We start from the raw sequence: 21,835 nt of genomic DNA on the forward strand, positions 1-21,835 counted from the left end.
GCAAAGTGGAACACAAAGAATTTATATGGAATCAACTGGAATAATGGAAAAGTTGATTACTCAGATCTTCCAACCATAATTCATCAACATTGTTCTCCTACAATCGAATATTTTGCCAAAGGTTTGGAAAAATGTAAAATCCTATCCAATTACTTGTGTAAGGATGTGGAAAATTTGGACGATTTTGGATGTCCAAAAGCCTCTAAGTTGATTTCGAACGAAGATACTATCTGGGAATGTAGTAACTACCCCTTCCGACACAAGAAAACATAACACTGTGCAGAAAAGAAAGCTTATGCTTATGGAACTTGGGTTCTTAATTTTTTTGACAAAATTTAATATTTGTAAAAATTTTTATGTACTTTGATTGTAATGTATCATATTATCTCTTAATTAATTTTTAAAATCTTTTTATTCTTTTACAAAACATAGAAAAGTTGCTTCAAAAATGAGAAAATTGAACAAATTTTCTCCTAGCGTTACACAGTTATTCTTCATTTCAATTCTGTCGTTTTTCTTAATTTTGAATTTATTTTCCTTTTGTATGCTTTTTGTTATTAATTCTTGTGAAGAGACAGTATTTTGGCTCTCGCTGTTGTTTGTTCCTTTTTTATGTTTAGAAGTTTATCTCATTTTTTAATTTTTTTACATCGCAATTCAGTTGGAACATTTTTTCTATCGTCTCAATGATAACGTTTAAATGACTGAGCATACAGATAAAGGATTAAATTTGGGTAATTTTGTCTTTGATGATAATAATCAAGAACGACAATCATGGAAATGTTTTGGACAGACTTGTAATAGGTCTCTAGTTAGTCGTTTTTCTGTCACAATTTTTTATTATACTCGTAATTCTGGCCTGTTGTATAGTACGAATAACATTGGCTACAACTTGTGAAGAAACAACAGTTTGGATTGCAATCCTTTCTAGTACAGTTGGTTATATTTTACCTTCACCTAAATTATGAACAAGATAATTTCCACAAAAGAACAAATTTTTATTTCATTGGTTGGTCCAAGCGGGTCTGGGAAATCTCATCTTATACATGAATGGTTAACAATTGGAACTTTTCAACCAGAGTTCGGCAAAATTTACTACTTCTATCAAAATTATCAATCTCTTTATGGTTTAATGTCTAAAGATGTTAAAAATATTGTTTAAAGAAGGAGTGGACTTTGAGTTTATTCAAAACCTCCCGAATAACGGAATAAAGTATCTGTTAATTTTTGACGACTCTTGTTAGGAAATTTTCAGCTCTAAAGATTTTGTTAAAATTGCAACAGCTGGAAGACATAAAGGACTCAGAACAATATATATCAAACGCAATTTATTTCATCAGAGTAGATTAAGAAGCGATATAGAGTTACAAAATACTCATATTGTCTTATTCAAATCTCCTAGAGATGTACTGCAAATAAACACTCTGAGTCAACAATTGGGATTAGGTTCACAATTAAAAGATTGGTATACCAAAGCAACTTCTTTTCCTTATGGTCATTTACTTATTGATTTAACTCCCAAAACAGTCGACTCTCCGATTTTGCACAAATAGTGGATCGATTTCTTCAATTTTTTTTGCTTCCACAACATAAACAGCAGACGACATTTTTGAGTGATGAGCACACAACATCTCTCTACTCTGACAACGTTCCAAAGTTATTCCCGGAACTTCAAAAGAACTTACCTAAAAAGTTGTCCAAAAGACTTTATTCAGTTTCTAAACGAGTGCATCGTAAACCTTCTCAGAGGAGAACTGCAGGATATTCAAAAACGAGACGTAATAAAGTTTCAAGACGAAATTCATCAGCTTATTCTAAAGAGAACTGGAATAAATAAAAGGAGAGCGATTTTAAGTTCAAGGAAATGAATAGAACTTATATCAATTTTAACTCCGTCTATAATTAACCGTATTTCGTGAAATGGAACAGTTTGTTTTGATTCCTCAGCAACTTTACGAACAAAATTTCAAATTAAATGTGGACAAATTGGACTAGAGTGAGGAAAACGTTAACTTCGTACCACAAAATTTAGATTCTCTTCACAAGGACATCACCACTAACACAAAATCATTCAAAAACGAGTCAGTTGTAGATCAAATACTGAAATGTCCTCGAATCAAGCTGTCCCTCAGTGACTCCATTTTACTTGATGGAAGAGATACAAATGTAGCATTTACCGATTTTATTTACGCATTGAAGATATTACACAATACTTGATGCTACAGGGATAAGTCTGAACAAAATTGTAAACAAGGATGCCAAAAGCAAAGACAGAGGGAGTTGGATCCCTTTCAAAATCTGAAAAAGCGAAACTTCAACGATTATACAAAGAAGGAAAAGCTGCATTTGGATCGGTTAGAGATCTTCAGAAAGCGAGCGGTTTATCAAGAAGCAAGGTTATTTCATTTCTCCACGCTAAAAATTCCTATACAAAATACCGTCAAGCAACTCGACATTTAGGCGATTACCTGCATTTGCAAAGCGAATAAATGAAATTTGGTGCCTTGATTTAGCTTTTATGGACAACTTGTCAGAGTTTAATAACGGAGTAAAGTATTTATTAATCTGCGTTGATGTATTTTCTCGTTTTGTCCGTGTTCAACCAATGAAATCAAAGAATTCTACAGATGCTGTAGCAGCTTTCAAAAAAATGCTACGAAAAAACAACATCCCACAAAAAGTATGGGTTGATCAAGGAACAGAGTTAGGTGGCAAATTTAGGAAATTTTGTAAATTTAGGAAATTTTGTAGACAAAAGAAAATTAAAATTTATTCAACGAGAAGTGAAACAAAAGCTGCCGTAGCTGAGAGAGCTATCAGATCTTTGAAAAACATTATTTATCGCTTCATGGAAGAACACGGGTATAAGTACCTTGTAAAAATGAGCTCTTTCCTAAATACAATGAATAGTAGAGTAAATAGATCTACAGGTAAAGCTCCAAAGGAGGTAAAAATCAAAGACTTTTTATCAGTTTTTTTTTACAAAAATCCGATCAGTCAATACGAAAAAACTCGGTTTAAAGCAGGGGATAAAGTACGAATTTCGAAATACGATATTCCTTTTTAGAAAAGGATACAAGTCACAGTTCACGAGTGAAAGCTTCGAAATTGTTAAGATTGCTACTTACAAACCTCCAAAATACAACCTCAAGGGAGAGCAGGGTGATGAAATACTAGGAAAATTTTATGAACAGGAACTCCAGAGCTGGTTTCCAACGCATCTTTTGATTGTTATCCAATTAATACATTGAGTTCTTTTTACCAATTTCCTTCCAGAACAGATTAACCTTGAAGGAGAATGGGAGGTGGCAATAACCGAACTATCATATCCATCTTTGTACCAGAATATTACTGATGGAAATTTTTTCTATCTAGATGCTGCAACCCCAGATACAAAACCTTCCGATTATTATACAATTGATGCAGGACTATATCCATCAATATCTGATATTGTGAACGAAATGAACAAAAAAATTCAGGAAAGAGAAAAGTATGAGAAAACTCCAATCAAATTAAAAGTCAACAGAGTTACACAGAGAATCTTCCTAAGTCTTCCTAATGAAAACTCGTTACTAGTTATCTTCAGTACCAATCTCTGTAACGTATTTGGTTGTGAGGAAGCTGTTTACGGATTGGGAGTTTTTATGAGTGGTGCTGGACCATATTTTTCTAAATTTCCCTGCGATATTGTTCGAATTCATACTCTCATGATATACAGTGATATTGTTGAATACAATATTGTAGGTGATACAAAGGCCGCGCTTTTGAGATGTAGTCCGTTTATTTCTAAAATTAAAAATGGAGACATAATATCTACTGGACAATATATGAATTATCAAAACTTTCCAAATCTACAATTTAAAAAAATTCTGAAAAATTCTTTCCACAGCATTAAACTTGAGCTCCGCGACTCATACGGTGAAAAAGTTCCCTTCAATTCAGTAGGTGTAACTAGAGCTGTATTGATGTTCAGAAGAGCTTCAGACAATCATTTTTAAAATTAAGTTTACAAAAAATGGTTGCAGACAGTGATTTACCGTATTTTCGTGGTTATTCAAGACAAAGGGGAAGAGGATTTGGTGCTTTAGCACAAACAATTGGGAGGACTGCAATTCCATTTTTGAGACGATATGTTGTACCAGCAGCTAAAAGAGTTGGTAATGACTTGATTGAATTAGCTGCGCCAGAAATCGGAAATGTATTAGCTGGAAGGAAAAAGTTCAAATCTGCTGCCACTGATGTTGGAAAGAAAACTTTACGTAAACATCTAGGAGCAAAACCTAGAAAACGACGTATTATTCGAAAACGCTCGCCAGAAATCAGTCGACGTCGTCGAACTAGGAGGGATATTTTTTCGAAACTAAAATGAATGCCAGATGAACAAATGATAGTAATTTCCGTTATGGACACTTTACAAATCCTTGCTTGCCGAGATTTTTGACAAAATTCCGTTTTTGGAACCAATTGAATCCTCCCATATTCAAGAAGTTTATCCCAGTACTTCATTGGATGAAAGCAGCATTGAATTTGAATTTGAAACAGATGGAAGTATTTATCTCGATATGAGAGATATTCATTTACAAATTAAAGTTGGATTGCAAAAGGGAAGATTATTTGAAGATTTCATGAAAAAAGAGCAGCATGGAAAACCAGATATGGGTATGACTTTCAATGATGATGATTTACAGTATTTGACTCATGTCAACAACTTGTTACACTCTCTTTTCTCCAACTGCGAAGTGTATTTAAACAATCAACAAGTGTACAACTCTAACGGACTCTATGGTCACAAAGCTCTGAAATCCAACGAATTCAATGCTTCTACAATGAATAATGAAGGAATTTTGGCTTGTCATGGATACGAATTTGAGAAAGATTGTAGTGATTATGAAAAAAGCCCGTTCATAGATAGGGAAGAAGAGCTTTTGTTGAAAGATGGGGTCACCTTATATGGTAAACTTGCAATCGACTTATTTCAATGTGAAAAATTATTACTTCCAAATACAAAAATTAGACTCAAATTGATTCGCGCGAGACCAAATTTTTGCATGATTTCCTACAATCTCCATGTTTCCCTTAGAGTTCTTGACTGTTCTCTTTTTACGAGACGTGTTGTCGTTAATGAAGTCTATTGCCAGACAATCAAGTATCAACTAACACATCAACCAGATTGCTATAATTTTATGGAGACAATTGCTCGAACATTTATTATTCCTTCTGGACAAAATGAATTTATTCAGGAAAATGTTTTCAATAATGCTCCAATCAGGCGAATTGCAATAGCAATGAACACTAATTCAGCATTCACCGGACATTTTTAAGAAAATTCTTTTCCTTATCGAAAGTTTGGACTGCGGGAGCTGAGAATTGTTCTAGGGGGGAGAGCTGTTGTCTCAATTGATACAACCAACAATTGTAGAGCTTATGATACAACAGTGAAGGCAATGAACTTCAACGAAGAAATTCCTGCGTTGCCGAATGATTTCTTTACAGATCATTGTGCTTGTATTCGATCTCACCTCTCCAAGATGCTGGTGAAAATGTTCATTATCCTGAACTCAGTGGGGAAAGTCTTCGTTTAGAAATGTTCTTTGAACGTCCGCTAAACAATGTAACCGAGTTAATTGTTCTCGGAGAACGAATCTCAACAGTTAAAATTGATCAGTTTGGAACAGTTGCTAAAAATGTCCGAAGAACTCTGCATTAATCAAGATTTTTTAATATTCTTCTCAATTTTTTATGGTTTTTATATTACTGCCTTGTGCGTTGGAACATTTGTTGGATATGTACTTTCATCACCCAGTTGCAACCCTTTTCATACTATAATATCAAGATAGGGAATGGATGAAAATTGGGGTAGACCTACGTCAAACTTATATGTATACCTTATTTGTGCGGTATTCCTGGGACTTTTAATCATCATCATTATTTTTCATCCCGATGTCACCAGTAACAGTGAAGACAGAGTAAGTAAATCTGCAGAAGATCTGATACGTACAATTCTCCAATCTAAGAATTGTTGCTTTTTTGAAAAGAACGAATCATTTCAACTTGATTGAAATGTGAGAAATCCCTGTTCCAAAGGAGCTTGCGAATTGAAACAAAAAATTATTTGTCATGGATTATAAATCTCTTCAACAAATTATTGAACGCATTCCTGAGCTAAAATTCAAATACATTGGATCGTTTCCGGCAGATTTCATTCCAAATTTACCCAAATTCAGCTTTGCAATCATTAACACTGCTTCGGGTAAAGAAGTCGGTGAACATTGAATATTGATTGCTCGACTCAACAGAAGTTACTATTATGCGGATTCTCTGGCTCGATCAGTAACACATTACAAATTTTTAGGTAAAAAGTACCAAAAAATAATACATCGACCACTTCAGAAGATGCAAAATTTGTGTGGATTCTACGCAATTTTTGCACCATTTCAACTATTTAAGTTTTTCCAAACCAACTTGAACAATATTCATGATGTGCACGTGTTAAATTTTATAAGTAACTATATGTAGTAGTGTTCATTTTGGTATTTAATAAGCTGAAGTTAATAAAGTCGATAGTATATGTTTCTCGTAACTGTTTCTCTTGAGTTTTCTAAACTTTTTTTATCGAACTTTATTAAACACTCGGCTAAGTGTACCTTAATGTTCATTGAAATTTATACAATTTATTGTAAATGATTGTGTAATTTTGAATTTTGATGCTCATAATTTATACTGTGTCTGTCATTTTATACTATTTTAATTCATTTTTTTTCTTTCATTTAACATCTTTTTTCAAATAATGTGCAAAAAATAATGCATATGTGCATGTATTAAGCAAGATGGCGCAGTGGGATTGCGCTGGGCCCATAACCCGGAGGACGGTAGATCGAAACTACCTCTTGCTATCTTAATTTTTTCCAATTAATGAGCGCGCAAAAGACAACTGTTACACAATTGATTCAAACAATTAGGGGAACAATCTTTGCAATTGACAGTAAGCTTAACAACCAAAATTCAACATGTCACATAATTACCCTCAGATACCCTCGATAACTAATCTTAATACATGGCGGCACCTATAACTAATCTTAATACATGTCCGCGGCTATAAATAATCTTAATACATGTCGCCGGCTATAACAAATCCTAATACATAACGGCTATAACTAATCTTAATACATGGAGATCCTATTCCTAATCTTAATACATGGAGATGCTAATCTTAATACATGGAGATCCTATTCCTGATCTTAATACATGGAAATCTATTCCTAATATTAATACATGTACCCTATCTTAATACATGCTATCTATACCCTATCTTAATACATGTGAGAGGCCCCTATCTCCTGGAAATTACGCTATACCCTATCTTAATACATGGGGGAACTCACCCCCCCCCCCCCCGGGAGGGTAGCTCACCTATATACTACTGATTTTTAATTCTATGTTTTTGTTTTTTATTGTTATTTATGCCAAAGGCAAGACCAGAAAGAAAGCTTTTTTCGCAAATTTTTCAATTTTTTTTCAATTTTTGTATCAATTCAATTTCTCTTCGAATGCTGTAAAGAACATTGAAAAGAATTATTTTTGATGATCTGGATATCAAATTTCAAAATTAAATTTGGCAATTTTTATTTATTTTTTTTTGTTAATTTTTAAGTTAGACTTTTTTATGGTTTTCTTTACTTTCATTGACCAATTAAAGTTTTCGGGCCGCAATTTGAGGTACTGGATAACTTTTGAAGAGCCAAATGGAATTTTGAGGTTATGAACAAATTTTAACAATTTTTTAATTATTGCTACTTCGAGTTTTCTTTGGTTTCTCGAATTTTCGTTTTTCCTTTTCTTTTTAAGTTAAGGGGGCAACGGATGCTGTTTTTAAAGCCTAGACTAAGGCGATGAAAAGATATTAGCTGTACCGAGCTGTTTTGAAAGTTTCCTATTTATTACCTTTTTAATTTCAAATTACTCGTTTGTATCAGTATCTGTGCTCCGTTTGGCTCGTTTATAACCACAATTTTTATTGTAGCCTGCAGGTCTGTCATTGTGTTTTTGGCAAGAAATTGCCTTTTTTGATGACATAAGTGTCTTTAAATGTAACTAGTTTTAAAGTTTTTAATTTAAAATGTCTGTAAAATTTTGTTATTTAACTGCATTTTTTCAACGTGTTTTTTAGTGAAAACTGCCAGTCTATCAGTAGCCTATCTTAATGGTGGATTCTCGATTCATTGTTAACCGCACAAAATTGTTTCTGATGGCCATAACGCTAATAATGTTAAGAGATTTTATTCAAAACTTGATTTTACAAAAAAAAGCTTTTGTGGTGTTTGCTTTTGCTTGTCTATTAACCAGAAAGATTTCTGTGAAATGCCAATTTAGGTTTTTTTGATTTTTTGAAATAAAAATTGTCGGTTCTTGTTACCTTAACAACCAGAAGATCTTCAACTCACATTCTGTTTTGATTTTTCTCAATTTTTTCGGCTTATTTTACCCAATTCTTCTGTTAGACAATAGAGGAGTTTTCAAAGGTTCCATTCAATTCTTTGGATTGTAATTCAGGACGTGTTATTATGTTTTTTTAGTTTCGTTGTCAAGATTATTGTTATGAAGTCACAATCACTTCAATTGTGCTTCTGGTTCATTAATAGACGCCGTCAGCCTCTCAAACGGTTATTTTGGGGCGTTCTCTTTTTTAATTTCGCTTTACCTTTTGATCATGTTTTTCGTTTTACATTAGCCACAATTGTCACGTTTGCCTTCTGACTTACCTCGCTCACTGTTTCAACTGAATGGATTTTAAATTCTTTTTTGAATTCAATTACGCAATGTGATGAATACTGTCAAAGTCAAAAGATCAAAATCTAAAGAGAAGGGATAAACCGATGAAGCCCGGTCATTAAGTCATAGTGCATTAGGTTATCAAAGTTCATTAGAGCGATTGCTAGCTGATATTAGTATTAAGCTTCAGTTCAGAAGCTGAAGTAAGTATAGGTTTAGAATCTAACTGAAACTGAGCACTGAATTAGAACAGTTTTTGAAACTTAGGACAACTTAGGAAAATTTTGCGTTATTAATCGGTATTTTTTCTTTTTCTGTTTCAATCCCAATTTGCGTCTAGGTGGCCATTTTGCGGCAATCTGCAGCTATGTTTGTGCTATATTAACCAAATTGCGTGCTTCAAGTCATTTTGCACTCTTAATTGAGTGAGTTTTTCGTTCGCGTGATAGTTTTTCACATGTGGGTTACCTCTCTCTCAAAATCAACTTCATCTTTCTGAAATGTTTTTCTTAACTTTTACTCAGGGACGTAGATCAAGAAGCAGCAATCAGTTAAACAGATTCTTATTCAAAATTTGATTCAAATTTCAAAATTATTCAAATTTGATTCAAAATTCTCAGCATTTATTAAAACAGTTTTTTATCCGTCTTATAGTGTCTCTGAGACTGAAGATCTGCGAAGCTATTGCGGCTATTTTCTGGCGATCTGCCAGCTATGTTTTTAGTTTGTCTTGACTTTTGTTAAGACTATATGTTGTCAAGCTCACTTTAAATGGGCTTTTTGTTAATTCATTCATGCAAATTGAACTGTATTGCGCGTGATGTCTTTTTTCACTATTAGGCGGGGGGTTTGATAATTTGCGTGATCAAATATTTATCTCACTCTCAAAAATGATTTTCTTCGCCATTAAAATGTTTTTTCTTGGCCTCAATTGAAGGAGATAAGGTTAATTGGGTGTATGTCTCTCTAACTGAAAGATATCTGAGCGCAGCTAATTGAAGCAGCACTAAGTCCTACAGATTTTATTTCAAACTATAAAATCCTATTTTTTTGTCTGTTTTTTTAATTATCATTTTGAGACTGCGTATCTACAAAGCTATTGCAGCAATTTTCTGGTAATCTTACAGCTATGTTTAAGGGGATAGTTTAATCCCATATACGGTTGCGATAATTGTAAATCAAGTTCCATGGGCCGCATGCAGATTATTATAGTTCGAATGATAACAGTACCAATTATATAAAGGTTTAATTAAATTTGGGCTACAATTATAAAAGGGTGAAATGGGGGGGGGGGGGAGTGAGGTAAATAGGGGTGAAAAGCGGGACACATTGTTTCTGTTATAGGGCAGTACCATGCCGGATAAAGCTTGCAATGGCAATGGTGTGTGCTTCTGCGGATGGTGTGAGTGTCTGGACAACTCTTTCGGGAATCACTTCGTAGGCAAAACTTGTGGCTGCGATCCAGATTCGTGTCCTAAAGTTAGTTATGAATATTCACCAGTACAAGCAGAATAGATTCGATTAGCGTGGAAGTAGGATCAAATGTTGACATCAACCATGAAGATTTTAATGTAAGCAAACATAATTTTTGAGTTTCAAAATTTTCCGCTGAAGTGAGTACACCCGAATATGCTAATTTGGGTATGAATTTTTTTTCGTATGGAATTTGGATCAGATGGTAGTGTCGTGGTCGATAACACGGGTCAAAAGAATTCAATTTACAAAATTTAGCAGGTATTTATAGTAGTTATCTATGCGAAAATAGAGAAAATTTAGATAAGCTAAAATTATTTTACTTGATTGACATGTGAATAGATCTTAGTTCTGAATCCCGGAGGTGATTTTCTACTTTCATCAACATTTCATGAGAATCATTTATGGCCTAGATACAATCGAGTTCATTAGTTGGAGGTCGGCGGATGTTAGAATCAGGTTTCTGTGGGTGGGAGAGTTTACTTCTGACATCTGATTGATAGGTCAATGAGACGATGATAGCGCCAAAACAAAAATAGAATCGAGTTTAGTTTTGTGGCCATTACTTATCGACATAGCAACAAAGTTCGCCAGGTACAGGGAAAAACTTTTGCAGATTTAGGTTAGTTTTTAATTCAGAGTTTAAAGAAGGATTGCTGTATTTTTCCAAATTGAATGTTGAAAGTTGGGTTTATGTTTTTATAGTTTTATCATCAACTTCCGCTTGGAAGAATTCGGTAACACGTTTGTTGTTAAGGACGATGACGGTGAGACATGCTACGGAAGAGGAGCTTGTATCTGTGATGAAACGAACAACCAAATGAACTGTGAATGCGAAGCTGATGATTACAATCCGGGTTGGTTCCTTGTAATTTGTTCATTTTATGCAGTGTAATAAGTATGAAGTGCCGAATTTCCCCATTAACAGTCTGCACTAAAAAAGTCGACCGATAGAAACTAATGTGCGTTGTGAATAAATTTTGCGCATCAGGTCGCTACAAAAAGATATTTTAATTGCTCTGAAAAAGCAAAAAAAAAAGCAAGAACAGGTAGCTCGTTTGTTTATAATAGCCGCTCTCATAGTCTGAGCCGGCTTGGTTGCCGTCTTTTTTTACAATCCGAAGAATTTGAATGTATTGGGGCGCTGTCTTAATTGCTCTCAAGCAACCTTTGCAACAATGAAATTAGTCCTGTTGGTCGTTTTTATGCGATTTTTTGTGCAACCAACTTTGTGAGTTTTGTCCTCAAAACAGGTAAGACATGTAAAGCCCTGAGGGCATTAAGTCACTGAGCGGTTCTCTTAGAGCCTCAGATTCTCTAGTATAAATTGACCTCCAGATTCTCTAGTATAAATTGGTTGCAGCGTATTATGCAGCATATTAACAATAAGGGTCTGATGGCGCAGTGGGCAGTGCATATGGATAGAGAACTGGAGGTCAATTATTCGAATCCCGGCGTGGTCTCCTGTTTGTCTTATGCAATTTTTCGCTTGACTGATTTTTAGTCTGACCTATTTGACTTCGTCCTCAGAAACGGGATAAAGAGACAGTGTCTAGTGGGCTTAAGTTTTCTGGGAGCCTTTCAGCTCATTAGTCTCCAAGTATTGCGATTCACGGAAACTGTTTTGGAGACTTACATTTATAGTATTAGGGGCGGTTCTTTAAAAACAATCCCACACCCCCACATCAGCCCCCAATCCATTTTTGCATCCGCTGCAGTGCATCCCTCGCTGCGCTTACCTCATGGCCTTTAGATTAGGCTAATGCTAGCCTCACTAAACCGTGGCCAGCTACTGACGAAGCCTACCGCTCGCCGGTCGGTTGAGAGCAATTCGCCCGACGTTAGTCGGTTATGTTTAATAGCCACCCTCATCTTCTCAGCCGGCTATTATAGCGCTCCTATTTTTACTTCGTCGAACTTTTTTTTCGCTTTACCCATTCTGCCGCCTTTTCGACATTTTGCGTGAAATCTTTTTGACTTCTCGAGGCCAGTTTCTGTTATTCTGCTCAAAGTCCTTTTAAACAGCACCTGCTCAGGAAAGCAATTCAAAATGAAGAGAGTCAGTATAAAACAATCGAAGACAGAAAAAGAAACGGGATAAACCCAGAAAGCCCATTTTTAGATGCCCGGTACTTGAACTTTGTTCTCATAAGTTTTAGTTACTATCTATAATGCTTATTGGTATTGATACTAGACCCTGTAGCCTCTCACTGAGAGACAGGAGTTTGTTCAATTACGAAATGACACCAAAATAAATCGCACTTAGAAATCGGACGTTGGAACTAAGTGTTCAGATCAATCAGGAAAAGAAGCGCGGAAAGAAGAGTAATTTTCTCTTCATGCCGCGTTTTTGAGATAGCGAGAAAAGTAGGTGTGACAAATTTTTCGCTAGGTGAGCAAATTATTTTTGATCACGTGCGGCTCTTTCGAAGCAGATTTTCTGTTTTCACTGAACTGTTCCGCTGTAATTGTTTTTTTTAATCAAAGTGACATTCCACTACGTTTTGGGGCTTTTTTGACGACCTTTAGCGTAATTAATCTCATATGCAATGTTGAGCTATTTTCGGAACTTGCAGTTTAAGACGCTTTTTAGGCTTTTTAAAAGGTTTTTGTTTTCTTTTCCAAGTTTTTTACTGACTGTGGTAGTTTTTCCTGTTGATTTTAGTTTTTTTTAAAAAAGTTTTGATTATTTTTTGAAATCAATTTAAGTTCTCTTCAGTCGAGTAAAACTAGCCAAATTAAGTCAATTATTTTGCTATTTTTTTACATTTTTGAATGTGTTTTTGCCGATACCTTCTGTTTTTCTGCCTTTCAGAATGTTGTAGTTTTTTTACCCTATCTTTTCAGATAATGGTGTTGTTCTAAACCCTATTGACAACTAACCGTATGGGAGAATTTTTGACTATCTCACTCATATATTTGAATTCTATTTGCAATCTTAAGCCTTTTCGTGATTTCGCTGTTTTGGAAGCTTTTTCCGCGGTTTTTGCACTCTATTTCATGTTTTAAGTGTCTGAATTTGATTTTGTGAATATCAGTTTCAGTTTGTTTTAAAGAATATATTCTAAATTTAAACAATTTTCTTGCCTAATTCTTCTATTTTTCTGCGTTTCAGAATGTATCGTTGCGTTCAATTGTTCAATAGGGGGTTTTGGTAGGATTATTGTTGATAAAAGCATTAAAAGGTTAAATAGCTTATATTTTCATAAAATAGGTTAATTAACAGTTTTTTGTAGGTTTAACATTTTGCTTACGTTCACATTTTCAGTGTTTTCCAGTGCATTTGGTTGAGGTGTCATGTAGGTGCTCAATGAATCAGCCCTAACTATTTCTTAGGATGTGTCTGGGGCAGTTATTGGGAGCTTGTATTTTTTAGAGAATGTTATTAAAAATGTTTAGCAGGTTTTTTTTAGATTGTCCGGTTTTTCTCCTTTTTCAAGATGTATCGTTTGTTATGTTTTGCAATCATTTAATGAACACAATTAAACCATACCTGACAATCTCTTATAGGCAAATAAATTTCCGAGAAAGTGCTTTTTTGCAAGTTTTGCCCAGAAAATATTTCGATATGATTTTTTGGATCTGTTCCGTTTGTGCCCCACCAGCACGTTGTGCAAACCCCCAGTTACCGAGCACGTGTCATTAAACAATTAATAATTACGTAAAAATATGGCACGTGCGTCTTGGGGGCGCAAATAATATGCACATGCTAAGCTAGGGGCACAAAAGGAAAAGATCTTTTTCTGATAATTTTTTTTACTCTGTTTGTTGCATTTTGAATGGTATAGTGAAGATAATATTTAGTGATATGATAATTTTTTCAGATAGTGGTTAGCTAAAGTGCAAGTTCAATTTTACTTCGAGGCAGTTTTGGAGTCTTGCGGCTGTTTTTTTAAATGGCCGCCTCAGCTTCTCAGCCGGCTATTATAGCGCTCCTAATTTTTTTTAATTCGTCGAATAAAAATTTTCGCTTTACCTCATTTTGGCGCCTTTTCGACATTTTGCGTAAAATCTTTTTTACCTCTCTAGGCTAGTTTCACTCTTCTCTAATTCTGCTAAAAATGTTTTTAGACAGCAGTTGCTCAGCAAAGCATTTCAAAATGAACGGAGTCAGTATCAAAAAACGAAATGAGAAATAGAAACGGGATAAACCCATAAAGCCCAATTTAGATGCCCGTTAGTCGAACTTGGTTCTTAGTTACCATCTCTCGTGCTTTTTGTTTTTGGTACTAGCCATTTTGTGGTCTCACTACGAAACGGGAGCATATTTAGCTCCAAAATGACATCAAAATAGTTCGCACTTTAAAATTGTTTGTACAAAAATCTTTTTCTAGTTTTTTTCTCTTCTTTCAATCCCAATCTTGGTTATAGGAATCAACGGTGGCTATTTTCCGGCAATCTGACGGGTATTTTTTTTATTTCGCTTCACTTTTTGATCATACTTTTAGTTTGACATTCGTTACGACTTTCACGGTTGACTGCTGCGTTACCTCACTCACTGTTTCAACTGAATGGATTTTAAATCCTTTAACATGTTGAATTAAGCAATGTAGTGAATACGGTGAGCATCAAAGGAGCAAAATCGTAAGAAATGGCTTAAACCGAAAAAGCTGGGTCGCTAGGTCTGAGTTGATTAGTTTATCAAAATTCATTAGAACAATTTTTAGGCGGTATTGGTATTGAGCTCAATAGCCCTCAGCTTAGAAGCTTTATTGAATATAATTTCAGAATCTATCTGACTTCAAATGCCAATTTAGAACCATTGGGAAAATTCTGTCAATTTCTATTTCTTCTGTTTCAGTCTCGATGTGCGTCAAGCGGGTCAACGGCGGCTATTTTCTGGATATTTTCTGTTTGTGTTTTGAAGATGTCACACTTCAATTTTTTGATGTCATCAACTTACGTTTCTGATTTTAGTCACGCTGGAGGAGTTCAGGGAACGAAAAAAAGCGAGTAGCTGTGAAGCGTTTTTTTAACTGCAATATGAGCAGTGTGAGAAATTGGTATTTTTGGACTATTTTTCGACTTCCGAGAAAATCTATTTTAACGTGCGGCTATTTGACTTCTTTTCTGAGTATTTTTTTCCTTTGAGTGCTATAAAATTGTATTACCTTTTTTCTAATTGTGCACAGTTGGAATTGTCTGAAGCTTATAGTTTTTATGACACTGATATTTGTAAAATATTTGATCTTTTTAATAGCCGCCCTCATCTTCTCAGCCGGCTATTATAGCGCTCCTATTTTTTTTTTTACTCCGTCGAATAAAAAAATGTTTCGCTTTACCTCATTTTGCCGCCTTTTCAGCATTTTGCGTGAAATCTTTTTGATTTCTCTAGGCTAGTTCCTCTCTTCTCTCATTCTGCTAAAAGTGATTTTGAACATCAGTTGCTCAGCAAAGCAATTCAAAATGAACAGAGTCAGTATAAAAAATTGAAGTCAGAAATAGAAACGGGATAAACCCATAAAGCCCAATTTTAGATGCCCGCTATTTGAACGTCGTTCCTATAAGTATTAGTTACCTCTCTCTAATGCTTATTGTTATTGATAGTAGCCCCTGTAGCCTCTCTCTAAGAAACAGAAGTATGTTCAACTACGAAATGCCATCAAATTAAATCGGACTTAAAAAAATGTTTTTGTACAAAAATCTTTTTTTTTTCAATATCTTCTGTTATTTCAATCCGAATCATGCTTATTGGAATCAACGGCGGCTATTTTCCGGCAATCTGCCGGGTATATTTATTAATAGCCGCCCTCATCTTCTCAGCCGGCTATTATAGCGCTCCTCTTTTTTTTTTTACTTCGTCGAATAAAAAAATGTTTCGCTTTACCTCATTTTGCCGCCTTTTCAACATTTTGCGTGAAATCTTTTTGACTTCTCTAGGCTAGTTCCTCTCTTCTCTCATTCTGCTAAAAGTGATTTTGAACATCAGTTGCTCAGCAAAGCAATTCAAAATGAACAGAGTCAGTATAAAAAATTGAAGTCAGAAATAGAAACGGGATAAACCCATAAAGCCCAATTTTAGATGCCCGCTATTTGAACGTCGTTCCTATAAGTATTAGTTACCTCTCTCTAATGCTTATTGTTATTGATAGTAGCCCCTGTAGCCTCTCTCTAAGAAACAAAAGTATGTTCAACTACGAAATGCCATCAAATTAAATCGGACTTAAAAAATGTTTTTGTACAAAAATCTTTTTTTTTTTCAATATCTTCTGTTATTTCAATCCGAATCATGCTTATTGGAATCAACGGCGGCTATTTTCCGGCAATCTGCCGGGTATGTTTCGATTTTGGCCAAAAAATTTGTTTTATCTTTAATGACAATCTCATATTTTACCAATGAGACATAAGTGAATCTTAATCATCGTTTGAGATCGTAGCTGATTCTTTGTCAAAGATTAATGGCAATATTTTGAGCTTTGCCCTAATTGTTGATCTTTGTTGGCGGTACATTAATTCCTGTTATTGACAGTACATTTAGAACACACTAAATCATACCTGACAGTCTCTTAAAGACAATGAAGATTCCGATGTTTATTTCACTTTAAATGGTATAATGAAAATAACAGTTTAATTAGTTAGTGGTTGGCAAGGGTATAAGTAAAGTATTACTTCGAGTTGATTCGGTACTCGTAAAGCTGTTTTTTAAATTCGCGTTACTTTTTTTGTTTTACATTTGCTACGTCTTTCTACTTTGACTCCTGATTGTCCTCACGCACTGTTTCAACTGAATGGATTTTAAACTCTATCGATCATTGAATTACGCAATGTAGTGAATACTTTATTTTTGAGGGAACAGTTAAGTTGATTTTGACATTACTTGTTAATAGCCGCGTCCTCAGTTCCAGGCGGCTATTATAGCGCTCCTAATTTTTTACAATTCAAAGAATTTGAATTGTATTGGGGCGCTGTGTTTTTTTTTTAAGATGTTGATGTGTTCACACATTTTTCAATGACTTTGATCTTTCAAAACGGGATAAACAGGTAAATCCCAGCGGGCATTAAGTTTCATTAGACGCCCAAAGGGGCCTTCAGTAACCCTTCAAGTGCTTAGAGTGGTGCAGCTGCTGGGATGGACTTAATTGATGGTTAAAGGTCATTTTTAGGAGTTTTGGGCTCAAAATGTTGGCAATTTTTCATGTTTGTAATTTTTTTGAGTTTTTTGTTTGATTAGTCTTAGGTTGAAGTTTTTGAAAAATGATGAAGGCCTTTTGCAAAATAAATTTACTTGTTATGACCATTTTATGAGATATATGGTACTACAAATACAAACACGCAAATTGATACTAATTTTTGCAATTTTTTTCAAGTTTTTGGAAAATTTTTGTCATTTTTTGAGTTTTTCCAGCTTCAAGGGCTAGGAAATGTCTTTTTTTGGTTTGGTAATAGAGCACTGTATAGTTTCTAGTAATAATAAATTGGTTTTCATTAATTTAATGTCTCAAAATTTGCATATTTTGGATAGAATCTGCAATTTTTCCGAAAGTTTTGTCAATTTATGATTATTCATTCTCAAGTGCAAGAAAACCTATTCCACGGTCTGATAAAAGTTACTGCATAGTTGTTAGTTTCAATGGATTTGTTTTCAACAATTTAACTTTTCGAGTTTAAGAAATTTTTTCATAAAATTTGCAAGTTTTGCAAGTTTTTTCAAAACATTTGTCTTATTGAGTTTTTCTTGCCTCAGTAGCCAGCTGAATTCATCCAGAGTTTGATAGTATGTTATTAGATAGTTGCTAGGGAGTAATTGAACGGTTTCGCAACATTTTAATAGAACGAATTTCTGTTTTTTTCGAAATATGAGATTTTTTCTAAAAATTATTGCCTATCGATCTTTGAGCTAATGAGTTTTTTAATGCTTGGAATTGGGTTAATGGATAGCCTCTGGAGACACAGAAATAAATCTGAAGATGTTAATATCACGATTTTTAGTAAAATTTCAATAAAATTTGCCATTGATTTAAGCTTTTCGGTCGTTTTTGAGTTAATCGATCTTCAAGGGCCAATTAAATTTTTCAGGTCATGCAGATATAATACTGGACCGATTTCAAAGACAAAATTGATTTTGAAAATATTTCTGAAATTGTTATATTTAAAGAGATGAAATTTTGCCTAAAGTGTAAAAGCTTAAAGAGTTTTAGTAATGAGTATATTTCTGTTCAGTTTGATTGTTTCATTTTCTCAATTTTTGAGATGATTTTGTTTGTGTTTTGGCTGGCTTTGTTCAATTGATCTGCTGGTCAGGTAGAGCACTCTTAAGTTTTTCATTCAATTCTTTGAATTGTATTTCAGGACTGGTCCTGCTATTTTTTTGTTTCGTCTAACAGATTTTTGTTTCGTCTTACCCTGACTTCTTGGAATTGAATTTTTCAATGACTTACCTCACTCAAAAAAATGACTTCTGAACTAACTTATGGAACTTTAAATTTTATGAACATTTACTTGTTAAAGGTCAATAGTGTGCATCTAAGTAGTGCCAAACATATATGCCTTAATTCTTGATTATTAGAGCCTGAGTTTTTGATTTCGAATATTAATTTTGGGATCTTCTCCGTTTGTGCTCCCAGTATGTTATGCGCCCTCCAGTTACAGAGCACGTGCCATTACATAGTAAGTCATTAAATTATTGCACGTGCATCTGAGGGGTGCAAATATGATGCGCCCGCTAAGGTGAGGGGGCACAAACGGAAAAGATCCTAATTTTGAAAAGCCCTATTAGGGCTTTCTCCTTATAGAGCTTATGTGTCTCATAAAAATGACAGTCCAAAGCTAACCCAAAAAGTCTAGTGGTCTATTAAAGGACTTGTGGTCGATCTGTCTATCTAATCTCTTTGGTTCCTTCAATTCATGGAAGGCCCCAAAGGTCTATCGCGGCTATTTTCCGGCAATCTGCCAGCTATGTTTAATTTTTTCCAGCTTTATTTTCGCCCTTTTGTTCAAATTATGAGAAATAATTGGCTTCATGTCTTTTTTTTTACTGCAGATAGCTTTATGTGCTTTGGGGCCGTAATATCTTGGTACGCGTTTAAATGATGACTGACGCCTTTTTTGAAAGACCTGGGCGAAATTCGATTTTCTCGTATTATTTGTTGTATCCTACCGATTTCTTTAGTTTTCAGCGTTGATGTATTCTACTCTTAGAGTCGTATGTTAAACAGTAATTTAATTTTTACTATCGGACTTTTGGCTTAGTCACTACTGCAAGAAGCGGAATGAAAGTTATTTTTTTGGAGTTCTGTTTTTTCATCACGGGCCGTTTTATGCTTTGATAACTACTGACAGTTGTTCCTGTGATGTGGTTAATAGTCAGTTCGTGGTATTATTCAACTCGTTCTGTTAGATCTCTTTATTACTTTTTTCACTTTCAGAGGACGTTGTTTGTTTTGCATTAGTCACGATAGGCGTTAAGAGATCAACGGCGGCTATTTTCCGGCAACCTTCCTTCTGTTTATTTGTTGTCCATTTCAAGCTAACATTGTAGAGTGCAGTCTGTTATTTTATTGCTTGTTTGTGTTGGTAAGTTTTGTTTGTCATTTTTTTCTCTCAGACTGACTGCGTCGATAGATTTTTTAATTAAAAACTTCTACTGAACGTTTTACTGACGTTGTAATTGTTTCAGCACGATTGGTTGTTGTTGTTATTCCACGTCAGAGACTAACGGGAAAACAGTTTATATAGAAAAATAAATGACAACAAGGAGGCTCGATAATGTGGGATTACACATAAGGTTTCGACCCCGCTCATCCACAATTTTGGCGTAATTGTCTGCCAAATGAGGAACAGATAGAAACCCCAAAAATTCAAGTATTTTTCAAAAAAAAGGTGTATGAACGAAAAGATAGCCTCCAAAGCAAATAACTCAGTGGAGTAAAAAATGATGCATTAGAATGATGAGATATGCCAATATTAAGAAAGCGAGTCAAGAGGAACAGCAAAATCAAACAACAACAAACATTGCTTACATCAAAAAATTTATGTCCGTTTTAAAAAACAAAACTTAATATCAAAGTCAAAGTAGCGTCAGATAAAACGGAAAATAAACAAAATAACTTGTAATTCGCCAGAACAGATATGGTGGGACCAGTCCATAATAAGGCTTGGTAAAAGTTAGACAAAAAAGAGCAAAAATAGTAAATTTGAAAAGTTCGCGTATTTTTTTAAAACAATTATAATCAAAGTAATGAAAACCATAGGAAAGCAACTAAAATATCCCATAAGTTTACGATTACCAGTGTTTCTAAAGATGGAAATTAGGAACTGTCGATATTCGATTTTCATGCGGTTACAAGAAGAACAACAAATAGACAACAAGCATATATCAGTTAAATTTTGCCAGAAAACGCTTATTATTTCCAAAGACATGAAAGCCATTATTTACAAAATGAAATAATTAAATAACTTCATTCAGTCCTCCAAAGAAAGTGCTTGCGACCTTCATTTATCCAGAATATATTTTACGTCTGCAAAAAGAACGTATATTATGACAAAAATCAAAAACTAATTTTTTTTGAAAAACCCGTGCCGAAGCCAGTAAAGTCATAACAAATTCTTTGAAAACATTAGATTTTGTAACACCATCTTTCACACCTTCCCATGACAACAATATTGTCATGTTTGGCTTGTAATTGACGAGACTAGGTAACAAACAGACAATAAAAGGAAAAAATGCGAAGTTATAAAGTGTTTCTTGTTTTGGGAAACAATTGTTTTCAAAGTCATGAAAGCCATAAGTTATCTACTAATATCAGAAAATCGGCCCATCTATTCTTCTATGAAAAGCCAATGAAACCGGGTCATTGTTCAGGAAATTTCATACGTCTAAAAAGACAAAGTGAAAACGACAGTTAAAGACAAAATTTAAAAAGTTCAATTAAATTCTTCGACGAAGTATTGTCGCAGCGGTTGAAAGCAGTGTCTATATTCTTTAAGATTTTGATATTATCGATTGTGCTTTATTTTGGACGCCAATTATATGATATATGAACTGTCAATAACGTGATAATGTGACAAAACTAGGAAACGTGAAGAATGGGCAAATACCTGAAATTTAAAAAAATTGTGAAATCTAGTATCAAAGCCAGAAAACCATAACTTAATTTGTAAAACCGCAATAGAGATTAAATTTGATTTCATTAGAGAGAAGGAGCATTCTTTCATTGCTGACACTAAGCTACAAATTGACCAAATTAAGAGAAAAATGGAGGCAAAGTTCAATAATAAGCCTTTAAGAAGACTTCTATAATGGAAAGACTTTGCTCTTCGAAATTTTTTTCCTGTAATTTTTTTTCGGCACTTCATCTTTGCATTTGAGTATGCTTGAACATCATTTTGCGATGAAAAGGACAGTGCGTATGGTTTGTTTTTAGTAAAAAAAAAATGAAATTGGCAGTTCTGATGGTTGGTCATTTTTCCGTCATTGAAGAAGATGTACTCAAAATTGATCCAATTAATTCAACTGCTTCAAGTTGTTCCTGGTTAATGAAACGAGTTTTTCTCAGAAGAAAGAAGTTTCACACGGCACAAACCATAGACGTATATTGGAACATTGTGTGCTACTCATAGGCCCACAGGAGCCGTCTCGTTGAATGTATTATGG

At 34.4% G+C, this 21,835-nt stretch overlaps 1 protein-coding gene across 1 annotated transcript in view; it reads left to right on the plus strand.

Annotated features, from left to right (window-relative positions):
- The window catches only part of LOC142354240 (integrin beta-3-like), a 402,746-nt gene that overhangs the window by 305,408 nt on the left and 75,503 nt on the right, over window positions 1-21,835 (plus strand). The window contains exons 13-14 of the mRNA XM_075406494.1: window positions 10,114-10,248; window positions 11,000-11,099. Of these exons, the coding sequence (XP_075262609.1) occupies window positions 10,114-10,248; window positions 11,000-11,099 (235 nt within the window). The remainder of the gene's footprint in view (window positions 1-10,113; window positions 10,249-10,999; window positions 11,100-21,835) is intronic.

Source organism: Convolutriloba macropyga, chromosome 15 (genome assembly GCF_964194025.1).
Source record: "Convolutriloba macropyga chromosome 15, txConMacr16.3, whole genome shotgun sequence".
NCBI lineage: Eukaryota > Metazoa > Xenacoelomorpha > Acoela > Convolutidae > Convolutriloba > Convolutriloba macropyga.